The sequence below is a fragment of the Canis lupus genome, chromosome 7, assembly GCF_011100685.1.
Source record: "Canis lupus familiaris isolate Mischka breed German Shepherd chromosome 7, alternate assembly UU_Cfam_GSD_1.0, whole genome shotgun sequence".
Classification (NCBI taxonomy): Eukaryota; Metazoa; Chordata; class Mammalia; order Carnivora; family Canidae; genus Canis; species Canis lupus.
In genome coordinates this window covers 45,258,759-45,271,526 of record NC_049228.1, presented here as the reverse complement: position 1 = coordinate 45,271,526, position 12,768 = coordinate 45,258,759, and the positions used below count along the sequence as shown (strand labels likewise).

The window sequence follows — 12,768 nt, the reverse complement described above, 5'->3', positions numbered from 1 at the left end:
CAATAAAACTTTATTTATAAAAATAGGTGGCAGGCTAGATTTGGTCTGATGGCTATCGTTTGGTGATCCCTGTACTAATTTAATTAGTGGGTGCCTGGGGGAGTGGTAGCATGTATGATTATTATCCATAATAACAAAATAGAACTTTAAATTATAATGTCCTCAAAACTTACGTAATCAAGTTTTCTGCATGAACAGCAGCTTCCACAACATTAAGTGATGGTGGTTTAGCAGCTTCAGCTTGCAACTGCTTCACTTCTTTTCGCAAAACATGAAGCTGCTGACTTATTGCTTCATTCTTATGCATACCTTCAAACTAAGAAGAATTAAAATGGTCAACAGACTTTTGTGTTCCTATTATGTTTCTAGAGCAAACATTTATTACAAATATACTGAGTATTTGATGAAGAATAACTCCTACAATTAATATTATAACTCAAAATTCTCAGTTGAACGAGAGAGGGGTGGGAAAAAAGTGTCAAAAAATTATTCCAGAACCTCAGGCTTTTCATGAAGAATCAAACCTGAATTAGTTTATCGCTGGTTCAGTCTTTTTGTAAGATATGTTCTCTGTCACTTATGTTTTGACTCCCTGACTCTCATCAAAAACAGAATGTCTTCTACCACTGAGGTTTTCCTTGAAGGACACCAAGCATCCTCCTTTGTTGAGCCTCTTCAGAGCCCTGACCCCTCTTCTCCATTCTTGCCACTCAATAGCACACACAGCTCAACTCAAACATTAGGGCTGTGTGTCTCATGTGTGCCACACATACGAAGACCATGACACAGATGCTGTTAATAAAACACTTGCCATTCTCAAAGGAAGAAAGGATATACAATTATAAGACAAACAACAAAATAAGATGAGATACAGGAAGTGCACAAATCAGTTGAATGCCTATGAAAGAGCAGCTGACTGATTCAGCGGTCCCTGAAAGCTTATCTCTGATAAAAATTTTAATTCGTTCTTAGTAAAGATGTGGCAAAGGAGAATTTACTGAACTTAGAAAAAAAAAAGCAAAAGTAAATCATATTTCAATTTCAAAGATTAGCCTTTATTTAAGATTACATCTTTTCTATTTGAGAGGATTGTTAGTATCCCTTTTCTCTAATTAACTGATGGTGACCTATATGATAACTGCTTTGCACACTCTAATGTCCTTTTTTGGATGTGAGTAGTGCAGAGCATATCCTAGGCCTAAGCTACAACACAAAGACAGAACCAAAGTGGTAGTTGTGGAGGACAGGAGGACAGAGGGACAGGAAGCAGAAGCCCAGCCTGGCAGGGAGGTCAGGGATGAATAGCACAGAGCCGTCAGACTAGGAAGCAGGGTTCTGTCCTGGGGGAGTCCTTTGAAGAAGGCTAGGGAATCTGGACTTCTCAGCACAGCAGAGAATGATAAAGAGATCAGAACATTCAGAAGGCACAAACATTAAATCCTGTCTTCTCCTCAAGCAAAAGGGTCTTCATTTTCCTTTATAGGCACCTGCCCAAACCCAGTCTTCAGCCACCACTGTGATGATTACAGGTATCTTTTGTTTGTAAATACTTAATTTCCAAATTTATTTAACTGAGACCCTCCTGAATCCTGCCAGAGTTATTATCATAAATTCCAGACAAAAGGCTCCTGAAGGGCAATGGTCCTATTTACACAGCACCCCAGGACAGTACAGCTCTGATCAGTACATCAAGCACCTACTTTCATGATCGTGATAACACCTCTCTTCCATAAAACTCACTAATCTTATCTTAAAAAGCTTTATAAAACTTCTTATTTAAAGAAGAAAATATGCTATTAGTCTGAATCAAAAGGCATGAAAGTGAATATCCAAGAAAGTGTAATGTTAACAATTATTTTAGTTTTTACTACGGGAGAAATGAAAGGTAAAATAATTATATTATTTAATATAATTAAAATAATATTTGTACTGACATAATGAGTCAGTACAAATATTAAATTTCCAATCTTTCAAATAAAAGACTAATGTTTAATAGCCTAAAACATGATCAGGAGCATGTGCAGTCAGTTTTGTGCCTACAATGTCAACAACTATGGCCAGACTGGGTCTTTGAGGGTCCTAGCTCTTGGCTGGCCTGGAGAGAAGGCAGCCAAACTGGGAGGAAAAGAAAGAATCCAAGGGGAGGAAAGAAGACAGTAAGGACGAAGCAAGTGGAAAGACAATGGATAAGAGAGAAAGACAGAGGGGCCATGGACTGGGAAATGCAGAGACAAGCCTAAGTACCTGGAGCTTTGGAGCTGCCACCCCACACTGCAGAAACTGCTAATGCTCAAGAGTTAGGTGAAGTGATATTCTCACCAAAGACACCTCAAAATTACCATTATTTCCCAGTCCACTTGTTTTTTGCTCATTGTTCCCAGCCCTATTGAGAGTTTTCTTTGCTCACTAGGATGGAAGAGGGGCTGATTGCCTGGCAGCTCACAATCACCAGAAGCTACAGACAACACAACAAAGCAGCATGCTGGAAGCCCCTCCAGTTGGGTCATGTCAAGTAGACACAGAGATGAAGGAGTTGGCCAGAGCACATAGCTGTTACAATACTATGAAGCCCTCAGTGGGTCTTTTCCATCTTTTACTTCTAGGATCAAGCAAATTTTTCACATGATAATAAATCAATCCGGGGTCTGGCAAACATGCCCCACAATACCAAAGTCCAACAAAAGGAACCCTATTATAAATCACCCCATTTCCTCAGGGAATATCACTGAATTATTAGAAGCTTCTGTTGGGAGAGACGACCGCAGAAGCCGCACGTCTCACTTCCCATAAAATATATTTGTCTTTTGTATATCCCAAACAAGCCATACATAGTTCAAACATCTGCAGATGGCTGGAAATTTCCAGGGCTTTCCCTCACAGAAAAATTCTATTAAGCAAGAAAATACTGTCATGATATAATTTGAAATCTTTTTATAAATGAGTCATTTAAAATATGCATTTTAATCTTAAAATTTATATGAAAATATAAAGTCATTCCCCTTGAAGTTGATTTTAAAAATTAATCTAATCCACGAATTCTCTAATCATTGAAAAGGAAAGTGATCCTGTTAAACCAACTCAGAGAGAGAAAATGGTAGACCCGTTAATTTAACTGAGATTTGAGGGTCATGATCAGTTTACTCAAAATCATACACTAGCCTTAAAATTTGGAGCAGAAACAAAAGGAAACTCAGAGCTGAAACAGCTAGAAGCAAATGGCTTCATTTCCCAATACTGAGTGCGAAAGCATGGGCCTTGAACTTAAATAGACATGGGCTTGAATTTCAAATGAGCCACTTACTAGCTGTGTGACTCTGGCAAGTCTTTGAGACTCTCTGAACCTATTTTCTCACCCCCATTTTGTGACGATTAAGTGAGACCATGTAAGCAGTGTCACCAACATATTACCAGGGATATGAGAGTAGCCCAGCAAGTGATAAAAAGAGCTCTGAACAGAGCTGGGAAGTAACGTAGTATGATCATCTTTATCACTCCCCAGGATGGAATGGCTAGGACACATCTGTGTTATAGTAAATAGTGAAGCAGTGTGGTGCATAAGTGGAGATTCTGTATGGAAAGCATAAAGTTGGCCAGTTGAGCAACAAATTGGTCTAAAGTAAATACAATCAGGATGACTGCTATTTTCTAGTAGGAAAAAGTTCCAACTTCCAGCCAAATAATACCTACAAAATTCCTGAAGGAAGTTAAAATCAGGGAGCTTACTAGTGAAGAGTATAAATCTGTAGTTGTTCATTCATTCAAATACCTCAGTTCTATGGCACTGACCGTGTGAGCCACTGACAACAGAAACATGAGTAAGACAAGGGCCTGGCCGTCGTGTGACTCAAAATCCAGGTAACAGAGAGAGAGGTGATCCTACTGCAAAACAAGCTATAACCTAACCTAATGAGTGACCAGGTGGTTTTCAAGGTCTCGTTCAGGGGTGTGAAAGGGCACCTACTATGTGCCAGGAGCCATGCTAGATGGTACAGGAAGATGACTACTAAGAACAGGAATTCTACTCCTGAGGAGTTCACAGACTGGCAGGAAGGACAGCAGGTGATCGCAACAGCATTTATGCACGAGACGCTAGAGGAGGAGGGACTACCTCAATCTGACCAGAGGGGCTGAGAAAGACCTCAAGAGGTGCTGCCTGAACCAAGAATGGAAGGATGAGAGGAAGGAGCTCACAAATAGGTGTGGGGTAAGTAACAGCACATGCCTCAGAGAGAAGGCAGAAAAGTGCATGGCATGTTTAGAGAATGGAAAAAGCCCGAGTGGCTAGAAAATAATGTTTAGGGATCATCAAAGGGTAAATGATGCCACTAGAAACTGATCAAGAAGAGATTATGGCGGGGGGTGGGGACAAAAGTCCTATTCCTTTTAAATACTGGAAAGCCGGATGCTGGTTGTTAGCCTTGTGTTTAAAAAGATGAATGGTGGCAGAATGGGAAACAAACTGGACAGTGTGAGAATCTATAGACAGGAAGTCTTACGTAATGGTTCAGGGGAGAAGTGATGTGGGGCTAACAGGGAGCAATGGCAATGGGAACGAGGAGAAATAAATAAATGTAAAGTCATGTCAAAAGCAGAAGCAGTAGGACTGGGAAAGTAACCAGATAGGAAGTATGAGGTGGGGAGAGAATACTTATGCTTAGTTAGGTCCTCAGTTCCTGGTACAGGAAAGAGAGGTCTGGAGGGTAAAGGTGGGATCACTTTGGGACCTGTGGGGTTTGGGAATACTCTACGGACATTCACAGAATGTTATATAAGCGGGTGGAAATCTACATCTGGAACTCAGAGAATTCTGGACTAGAGAAAAGAGAACAGGAGTCCTCAACATATGGCCCCCTTTGGGGGTCACGGATTACTCAGGATCTAACTCTCCAGAAAAAAAAATATCCGTATACTCTCAGGAGCTTCACTGACCCACTAAAGACCACTCACACACTCATTCTAGATTATGAACTCCAACACAAATAGTAGACAAAAGCAGCTAATGTCACAATGGAGGGGGTCAGGGGAAGTACCAAGCACAACCAGCAATCCAAGGTTGAGCTGACGAAGTGGAATCCTGGAGAGAAACTGTTAGTTTAGTGGCTAGTGATTTAAAGGGACAAGAAGAGACCTCATGACGTTCAGCATTGCCAGATGATAGGAAAATGTTAAACAGGATCAAAACTATTGGATATAGCCATGAAGTGGTCCCTGGACACATGTATACAGAGGAGCATTCTTATACATACAATTCTATGTATAAGAATGACAACCTACCTTCTGTATGAGATAAGCTTTCCCACTAGCAGTTTCTTGATGAGTCATAAGTAATCAGAACTCACCTTCCCTACCCCAACACCACAACCAAAGTCATCCATTTGTGTAGGAGATAGCTTTAGACTCAAGTACACCCTCTGGCCAAAACTCAGAGCAAACCTAATTGACTTGCATTGATTACACAATGCCCCGACTTCATGACAGCTAGAGTTTCAACCTTCGTCTACCTTGCTCTTAGCTATCATTGAGTAGCCAAAAAAATTCTTTGTCTTCAATTCCTGAAGTATCAACCAACAAGTATTGCCTAGGATAGCGTTAATTAGCAATTTCTACATAGCTTTCTAAAGATATCTTAAATCAGACTACAAAAGCTGCTCACTCTCTTCATATTTTTAATTCTCCTGGCAAATCTGCATCACCAGCAAAATAATGGCTGAAGTAGATAACTGTTGTCGATATCAATACTTCTAGGAGCCATCAGTAGGGATTCCCAAGTGTCTAGATCTTCCCAAATGGAACTGAAAGGCAGAGCACTGGGCAATCTAGTAAGGCCAGCAGAAAATTAGAGTGTGCTTTAAGAAAGTTGGATATTTCTAATGAGATTATGACCAAAAAAACACAGCTATTTTTTCAAATTCTTTAGGGTTCTATAAAATCTTTACCCACCACCCCTTTCTTTTTTTTTTTCTTGCTTTCTTCAAGCAACCTTAGCATCTACCAATTTTTCTTTTGAGAAAAGAAAGCATAAATATTTGTTGTGTTGTGTGTAAAAATAAAATCTAAGCCATACTCATTTTAATTCTTCTCGTAAATCATCTGCTTTCCAATATCCCTTTTATCAAAGTCAAAATTAAAAGGATTTTAGGAAAGGTATACCTTTCTATTTCAGAATCAACAAAAGTATAAAAAGTAATCTGAGAGGGAGACAAACCATGAGAGATTTTTAACTATGAGAAACTGAGGGTCACTGGAGGGGAGGTGGGGGGGGGATAGGGTAACTGTGTGATGGGCATTAAGAAGGAAGGGCACGTGATGTGATGAACACTGGGTGTTATATGCAGCTGATGAATGACTGAACTCTCCATCTGAAACTAATGACGGACTAAAATTTCAATTCAAGGGTTCAGACAAATCAAAACTATTTCTGAAAAGGAAAAGAGCCAAGTCACTGGTAGGCTGGACCTAAACCTTCCAAGTCGACCTGGTGGTATTTTCCACCATAAGACCCCGAGAATTAACAGGTCAGCCAAAGAGACCTGTTCTTTGGCTGGAGCAGCAATATTCACAACTCTTCAGAAAGCAAGCTTCACAAACAAAGCTGGTTGAGCTGGAACTTTTGGTACTCACTTCACTCAGCTACAAAACTGCATCCTAGGAGAATTCCCTTCTCTGTATAGAATTAACAACTTGGCAAAGAGATGTAATTCCAAAATATGGAAAAATACCATTATTTGTGAAGGCACAGATTGGAAGTAAGACACCCTTTTTAATTAGAACTGCATACATTTCAGCTCTTTTCACACCAGCTCAAACTCCATCCAAAATTGGCAGACTTGTCTTCCAGCACTATCACGTTAGCAAGTGATCCTTCTTAAAATGCTCCTACCTAGTCTTACCACAGTATTAGTAACCATGGGAAGAATTACACTGAAAGAAAATTAACTTTATAAAGCACTTGGCCAAAGACAGTGTTTAGGAGTCTCACATCCCAGATCAAATTCTTAACTTTAGATGTATACAAATATTTTGTCAGAACAAATTTTAAAGGTAATGAAAAATACAAGTATAAAAGTTACTTCAAAGAAGACATTTCAGAGAAAAGAGGCTCCCAAGGAGACTGCCGAGGAAAACATCAGAACTGTTCAAATGTGGACGAGCACAAAAAGAAATTTCTGAAAGACAATCGACAGTCAGTAAAATAAAGTTTCCTCATTTCTGAAAGCTATCAAAAAAAAAAAAAAGAGGAGCTATATTTGTGCAAATGTAGTCAGGTAACAGGCAGCCTATCTCTGAGCGTTATCTTGGTTCCCAGCTCTGGGGACCCTGAAGTCCCTCACAGAAGGATGAAGGGCAGTGAGTAAGGAGCTGGTGGTGCTCAGCAGCCACACTATCCAGGCCTTCCTGGTCCTGCCATTCAGAGGCTGTGTCATTTTGGGTGTGTCACTTAACTTCTCTGTGCCTTTATTTCCTGAAGATAACAAGAATACCCATCTCAAAGAGTTGTTGGGAGGATGAAATAAGTTCTGCAGAGTGCTTAGACAGTAGTGGCCAAAGCTAAGCTGCACCCTGAAGTCCTTATGATGTCACAGACCCACCTGAAACCCGTTTTTCCAACTCAAGAAAGTGACTCTAAGAGGTGGCTGAATTCCTAATCTTACAGCTCTCCTTTTGCCTGTTGGCAAGCTCCGCCCAACTAACCTGCTTTCCACACAGCCCTCCATCCTCCACGTTGTCTTCAGTGGCTCCCCACTGGCTGCAGCACACTGCTGGAGCTTCCAAGTGATCTCTTTTCCAATGTGAATCCCAATATAAATTCAGCCAGAAACCACCTGGAGGAGACTGACCTAGCCACTGCCCCCTACATGCTACCCAGAGGACTCCATTCCCACAGTCCTTCCCAGTGACTCCAAACAGTCATCATCAAAGTCTTCTAAGGATCAGTGTGAGCCCCTCTCTCTAAGGATCTTTCTCAGTGGTAATACTTTTCTTTGAACTTCTGTCTTGTAGGACACATCAACACATATGGAAATACATGATTAGCTCTGTGTGGGTCTTCACTCCCCTCAAAACCATTAAACATTTTGGGACATGAATCATGTGCTATGAACCTCTTGCCATCTCGCTCAACAATACGCCAATATTACAGACTCAAGTAAAAACTCCCTGAATCATGAAGAAGCTTCAACAATCTTACCTGAACTGTGACAACTGCTGGCCCTTGGCATTTCTTACCGCTGCTGCCTCTACACTCCAAATGCAATGTGGTCTGTTCTTCTCTGTTAACATACTGTTTGGGCATTGTGTCCAACAGCTCACTATCCAGGGCAACCTGCTGAGATTCTCGAAGAGCTGCAGTTCTGGAAAACATCATCAGGAAGTAGAAAAAAGCTTAAGAAAGGTTTTATGGTAAGTGATAAAGGTTTATGGTTTTATGGTTCCAGTTACCATACAGCCTACACCAGAGAGCAATAAGACCTAGCATTCTATAGGAAAAAAAGACCAAATGTGTGTGCCTGCAGTTACCCAAATTCTCTCTTTTCCTTAATAAGAAAAGAAGGAAAAGTGGGACAACTTTTTAGCCAGGAACAAAGCTTCATTTAGAATCTGTATTACATTAACAATATTTTTTACACAGACCTTAAATATACAAGAGCAAATGAGAATCTCATCCTGACTCAAGCATTCTAAAGGGGTACCTTACTGGTAAGCACCAGTGATTTCTTAGGTATTAGGAACTCAAACTGAACTGTCAAAGATGGAGGAAGCTAACTTTTTACATGTGTGTCAATACTGCTATGTTACTGCACAGGCACGTGTGTGTGCACATGCGCATGCACGTGCTGGTGGGGGTGGAGGTACACATGGCATGTGCATGCAGGTGGATACACACACACACACACATACACACACACTTAATGCCGGACCAAAACTAGCTAAGGATACAGAAGCCAGTAAGAGATCAATTCCCATGGTCTTTGCAAAGGTAAGAGTCTTTACTTTATAAAAAGGACTCATTCCACACACGCATCTTCTCACAGGACAGCAAAGCTAGATCAAAACCTTCAAGAGTTGATCATTCTGTATCTACTTTAACTCCGAGTACTAAATGACTTTCCCACACTCTGATAAAGTGCCTATGGCAAATCTGTTAAAGAATATGAAGAGTTAGGGAGCAAAGCAGTGACAAAAGAAAGTAAATCTCACTGCATATACCCTTTTAACAACACCTTTCCAGTATGGCAAAGTCTCCTCAGGAGAAGCTTAAGAAACACTTGGCTGGCACTGCTGACAATCTGAAATGCCACCACAGGAAATGTAAAATTTATTGTCCATGTAAGCACCCCATAACTTCAATGTGAAATTAAGAGACTTGTCACAACTTGGTTAGCTGAGGTAAATAACTGGGCCAGCCTGGTCCAATATTACTCATTGAGAGGCACCTGAGCAAGCCCTTCTAGGTACTATATCATTCAAGCTGTCACAGCAGTGAGCACAGAGGCAGGGCCCTGGAGGTCTCCCATGATCTTACCTGGCCTGCTGCTGCAACAGATTCAGGTCCGTGTGCACCAGCTGGGTGGCGTCCTTCTGACTCAGGAGCACGGCTGAGGAAATAACTGGCACAGGAGGCCTCACTGGGTGCAGATCAAGGGGGGGCTGGGGAGCCTCATGCTTCCGCAAGTTACTTAAAACCCTTTCTTTAGCTGAAAAAAATTAAGCCACACTTACTGAATAATGGCTACTACCAGGTAGTAACATACTAAGTAGGTGCAGAGCCTTGGCCTGTTACCTTCAAGGAGAATGCTGAAGACCTACAGAATAGTTATGCAAACCAGAGGCCAAAAGAATAAAATCACTATCTTCTGTTACTTGCAAGTTTTGAAGGAGCCCCCACAGGGCTACTAATAGTCTACCAGGAGCTAGCAGCTCACAAGCACATAGTATGATTAAACAGAATTCCTATCCTCAAAATAGCCTTAATGATAGTTAAAGTGCTAAAGTTTGTGCTCTTAAATTATTACCGTACACAGTCTTGCATGACATGCTAAAGTGGCGGGATTTGCTACTAGTGTAAAGGAGATCTAGTGAACAGCTCTAAGCATGCCTGAGAAAGACGGTAGCTATCTCCAGCTATCACTACAATGGATTGGGGGAAGGGGCAGATAGTGCCATTAACAGTTTAATGCAATCATCCAAACTTCATAGGAAGACTGGGGAGGATGGATGTTAAGAAATAGGGCGGAGTGAAAAAATCTTAAATTAGGACAAAGTTTGAACAGGAGGGCTGAGACTAGTAGAGTTAAAGTGAACGAAGACATGGGCACAAACTCCTACAGAATTCCTGTTATGTAGTTATATCATCATGCGTTCATTTGTTCACTTATTCATTCACTCAATAAATAGAGTCCAAATAAAAAATCAGGTGCCATATAAGAAAGCAAAGGCAAATCTGTCCATCTAACTTTGTTCTAGATTGCATGTAGTCCCATACTGGTGAGTCCAATTTCAATGTTTATATTTCTATACCTAGTACAGAGCTGACCACACACAGGTACCAATATATTCCTATCTTCCCACCCTCTCTCTGTGTACTGCACTAGACACATACCACAGCAGGTGGGGGCTCAGAAACATAAGAAAAATGTTGCCACAGACCTGATTCTTCTCAAAAGTAAGATAACAGGGGATAGGAGAGGTCAAGGAAATTTCAAGCCAGTAAGTCAAGTCAACAAATACTTAAGAGATTACTACGAGTTTCCAGCTTCATTCCAGATGTAGCAGTCCATTTTCTATTCTTAAGGAAAATTAAAGAAAATTTAAGAGCCAGGATTACTTGGCATAAAAAGACCTGTATTGTTTGCACCCAAAACAGATGGAATTTAACATTCCAAACAGGTCAAGGAAGGGATCGTCCTGTATAGCCAGGGTTTTTCCACTAGAACAGCCATTCTTTGCACAAAATGTAACAAAGTTGGATATTCATCACTGGAAAAGACTCCTGGTTTTGTTCAAGTTTCTCTCAAGCAACATTTTAGGCCATGACTCTAAAGCTACTGCCTGAACTGCCTGCCTCCAACTTCTTTTACAGAAAAAGTAAGTATCTTGTTTAAGCAATGATTGTTTTGGAGCTGTCTCTCACTCACAGCCAAACCTAACCCTAAGTTGTAGACAAGTTAACAACCAACTCCTAAAAAGCAATTTTATCACTAGAGGGATACACAATCTATAAACCTTAACCCCCAATGGCTTGAGTTCAATCATTCACTCACTCATTCATTCACTTGAGGGGGCCGATGTTCATGTAGCTCACCCAATGAAGGATCAGTGACGTCCAGCTGCACCGATGAACTGCAGGGTGGAGAATGGGATTCAAGTGTGGCCTGTGTCCACAGACCAACAGTTTCCTGGAACTCATAACGTATGCGCTCCATGTTCAAATACTCCATCCACAGATCCTAGAATTGCACCATGGGACATTCACTTTCACAGACAAATCATGTATTCACATATAAAACTATATATTTAACTAAAAAGTAAACCAGTAAGGTTTAGCACAAGACAGTCTATATCAAGTTCTCCAGCATTAGGATGGATCATGTTTAAACTGGACGCTAACAGGGGTTACCTGGGTGGCTCAGTCAGTTAGGCGTCTGACTCCTGGTTTCGGCTCAGGTCATGATCTCAGAGTTATGAGATCGAGCCCCATGTTAGGCTCCATGCTCACTCAGTGGGGACTCCGCTTAAATGTTTTCTCCCTCTGCCCCTCCCCCCTACTCTTGCACTTTGCACTCTCTCTTGCAAACAAATCTTTAAATATATATGCATGTATGTTTATATATTAATTATATATATAAAATGGACAGTAACAATATCTTAGCAGACATTTGATTATGTACCAAAATCAGAAAACATAATTTTAACAACCCTACCAACTGTGTATTTATAAATTATATACACACAGTATTGATAAGACATAAGTAAAAACCAGAAACTTTAAAGAGAGAAGTAACAAATATAGTGAAAAATCACTGAATCTTGATTAGATCAAGCCCTTGGTTCCAGTACCACTGTACAGGAAATACAAGGGATAGAGAAACATTAAACCACACTACAAAGATACAATCTGGAAAATCCAGACTGTGGGGAAAGTCTATGAACAAACTATCCAGTTTCTTCAATAAGCAAACTGCTAGGGGAAAAAGGAATAAGGGGAGGGCCAGTATATTAAACAGACTTATGAGGACTATCAAGGAATCACAAAATGAGGATCCTGACTCAAACTATAAAAATGAAGATAAAACTTCTATGACATTTCTGAAGTAACTGGAAATTGGGATACTACTTAGATATTTGATATTCAGAAACTGCTGTTAATATTTTATAGATGTAAATGCTATTAGGTTAAAATACTTTTTTAACCTTCATGTTTTGAAATCTTCAGGTGTCAAATGCTTTCTAGGATTAGTTCGGAGATAGCATGGGTGAAAGGAGTGGATGGGCCATAGATAAAATTAGACACCTGGTACTCAGCAGAGGGAGGAGGGCATGTGTGCTGCACTCTTCCATTTTTCTGTATGATCAAATTTTTTATTATGAAAGGTGAAATAAATAATAGATAAAATGAGAAAAAAACTGAAGTTTTAATATTCTCTTCCTACACTCCAATGAACAGTCTTGCATATTTTGAATGTCTACTTCACTTTGGTGATCAATACATATTAGAATGGGAGACTGTCTTTAATGAAAAGAAATGCCAGCTCTCCATGAACACTAAAA

The 12,768-nt window shown here is 40.3% G+C and overlaps 1 protein-coding gene across 1 annotated transcript in view; it reads right to left on the bottom strand.

Annotated features, from left to right (window-relative positions):
- Positions 1-12,768, bottom strand: part of EPG5 (ectopic P-granules autophagy protein 5 homolog) — a 101,045-nt gene that overhangs the window by 34,372 nt on the left and 53,905 nt on the right. Inside the window, exons 25-28 of the mRNA XM_038543374.1 lie at positions 11,303-11,447; positions 9,524-9,695; positions 8,189-8,351; positions 174-316 (exon numbers count right to left, since the gene is read on the bottom strand). Coding sequence (XP_038399302.1) covers positions 174-316; positions 8,189-8,351; positions 9,524-9,695; positions 11,303-11,447 — 623 coding nt within the window. The remainder of the gene's footprint in view (positions 1-173; positions 317-8,188; positions 8,352-9,523; positions 9,696-11,302; positions 11,448-12,768) is intronic.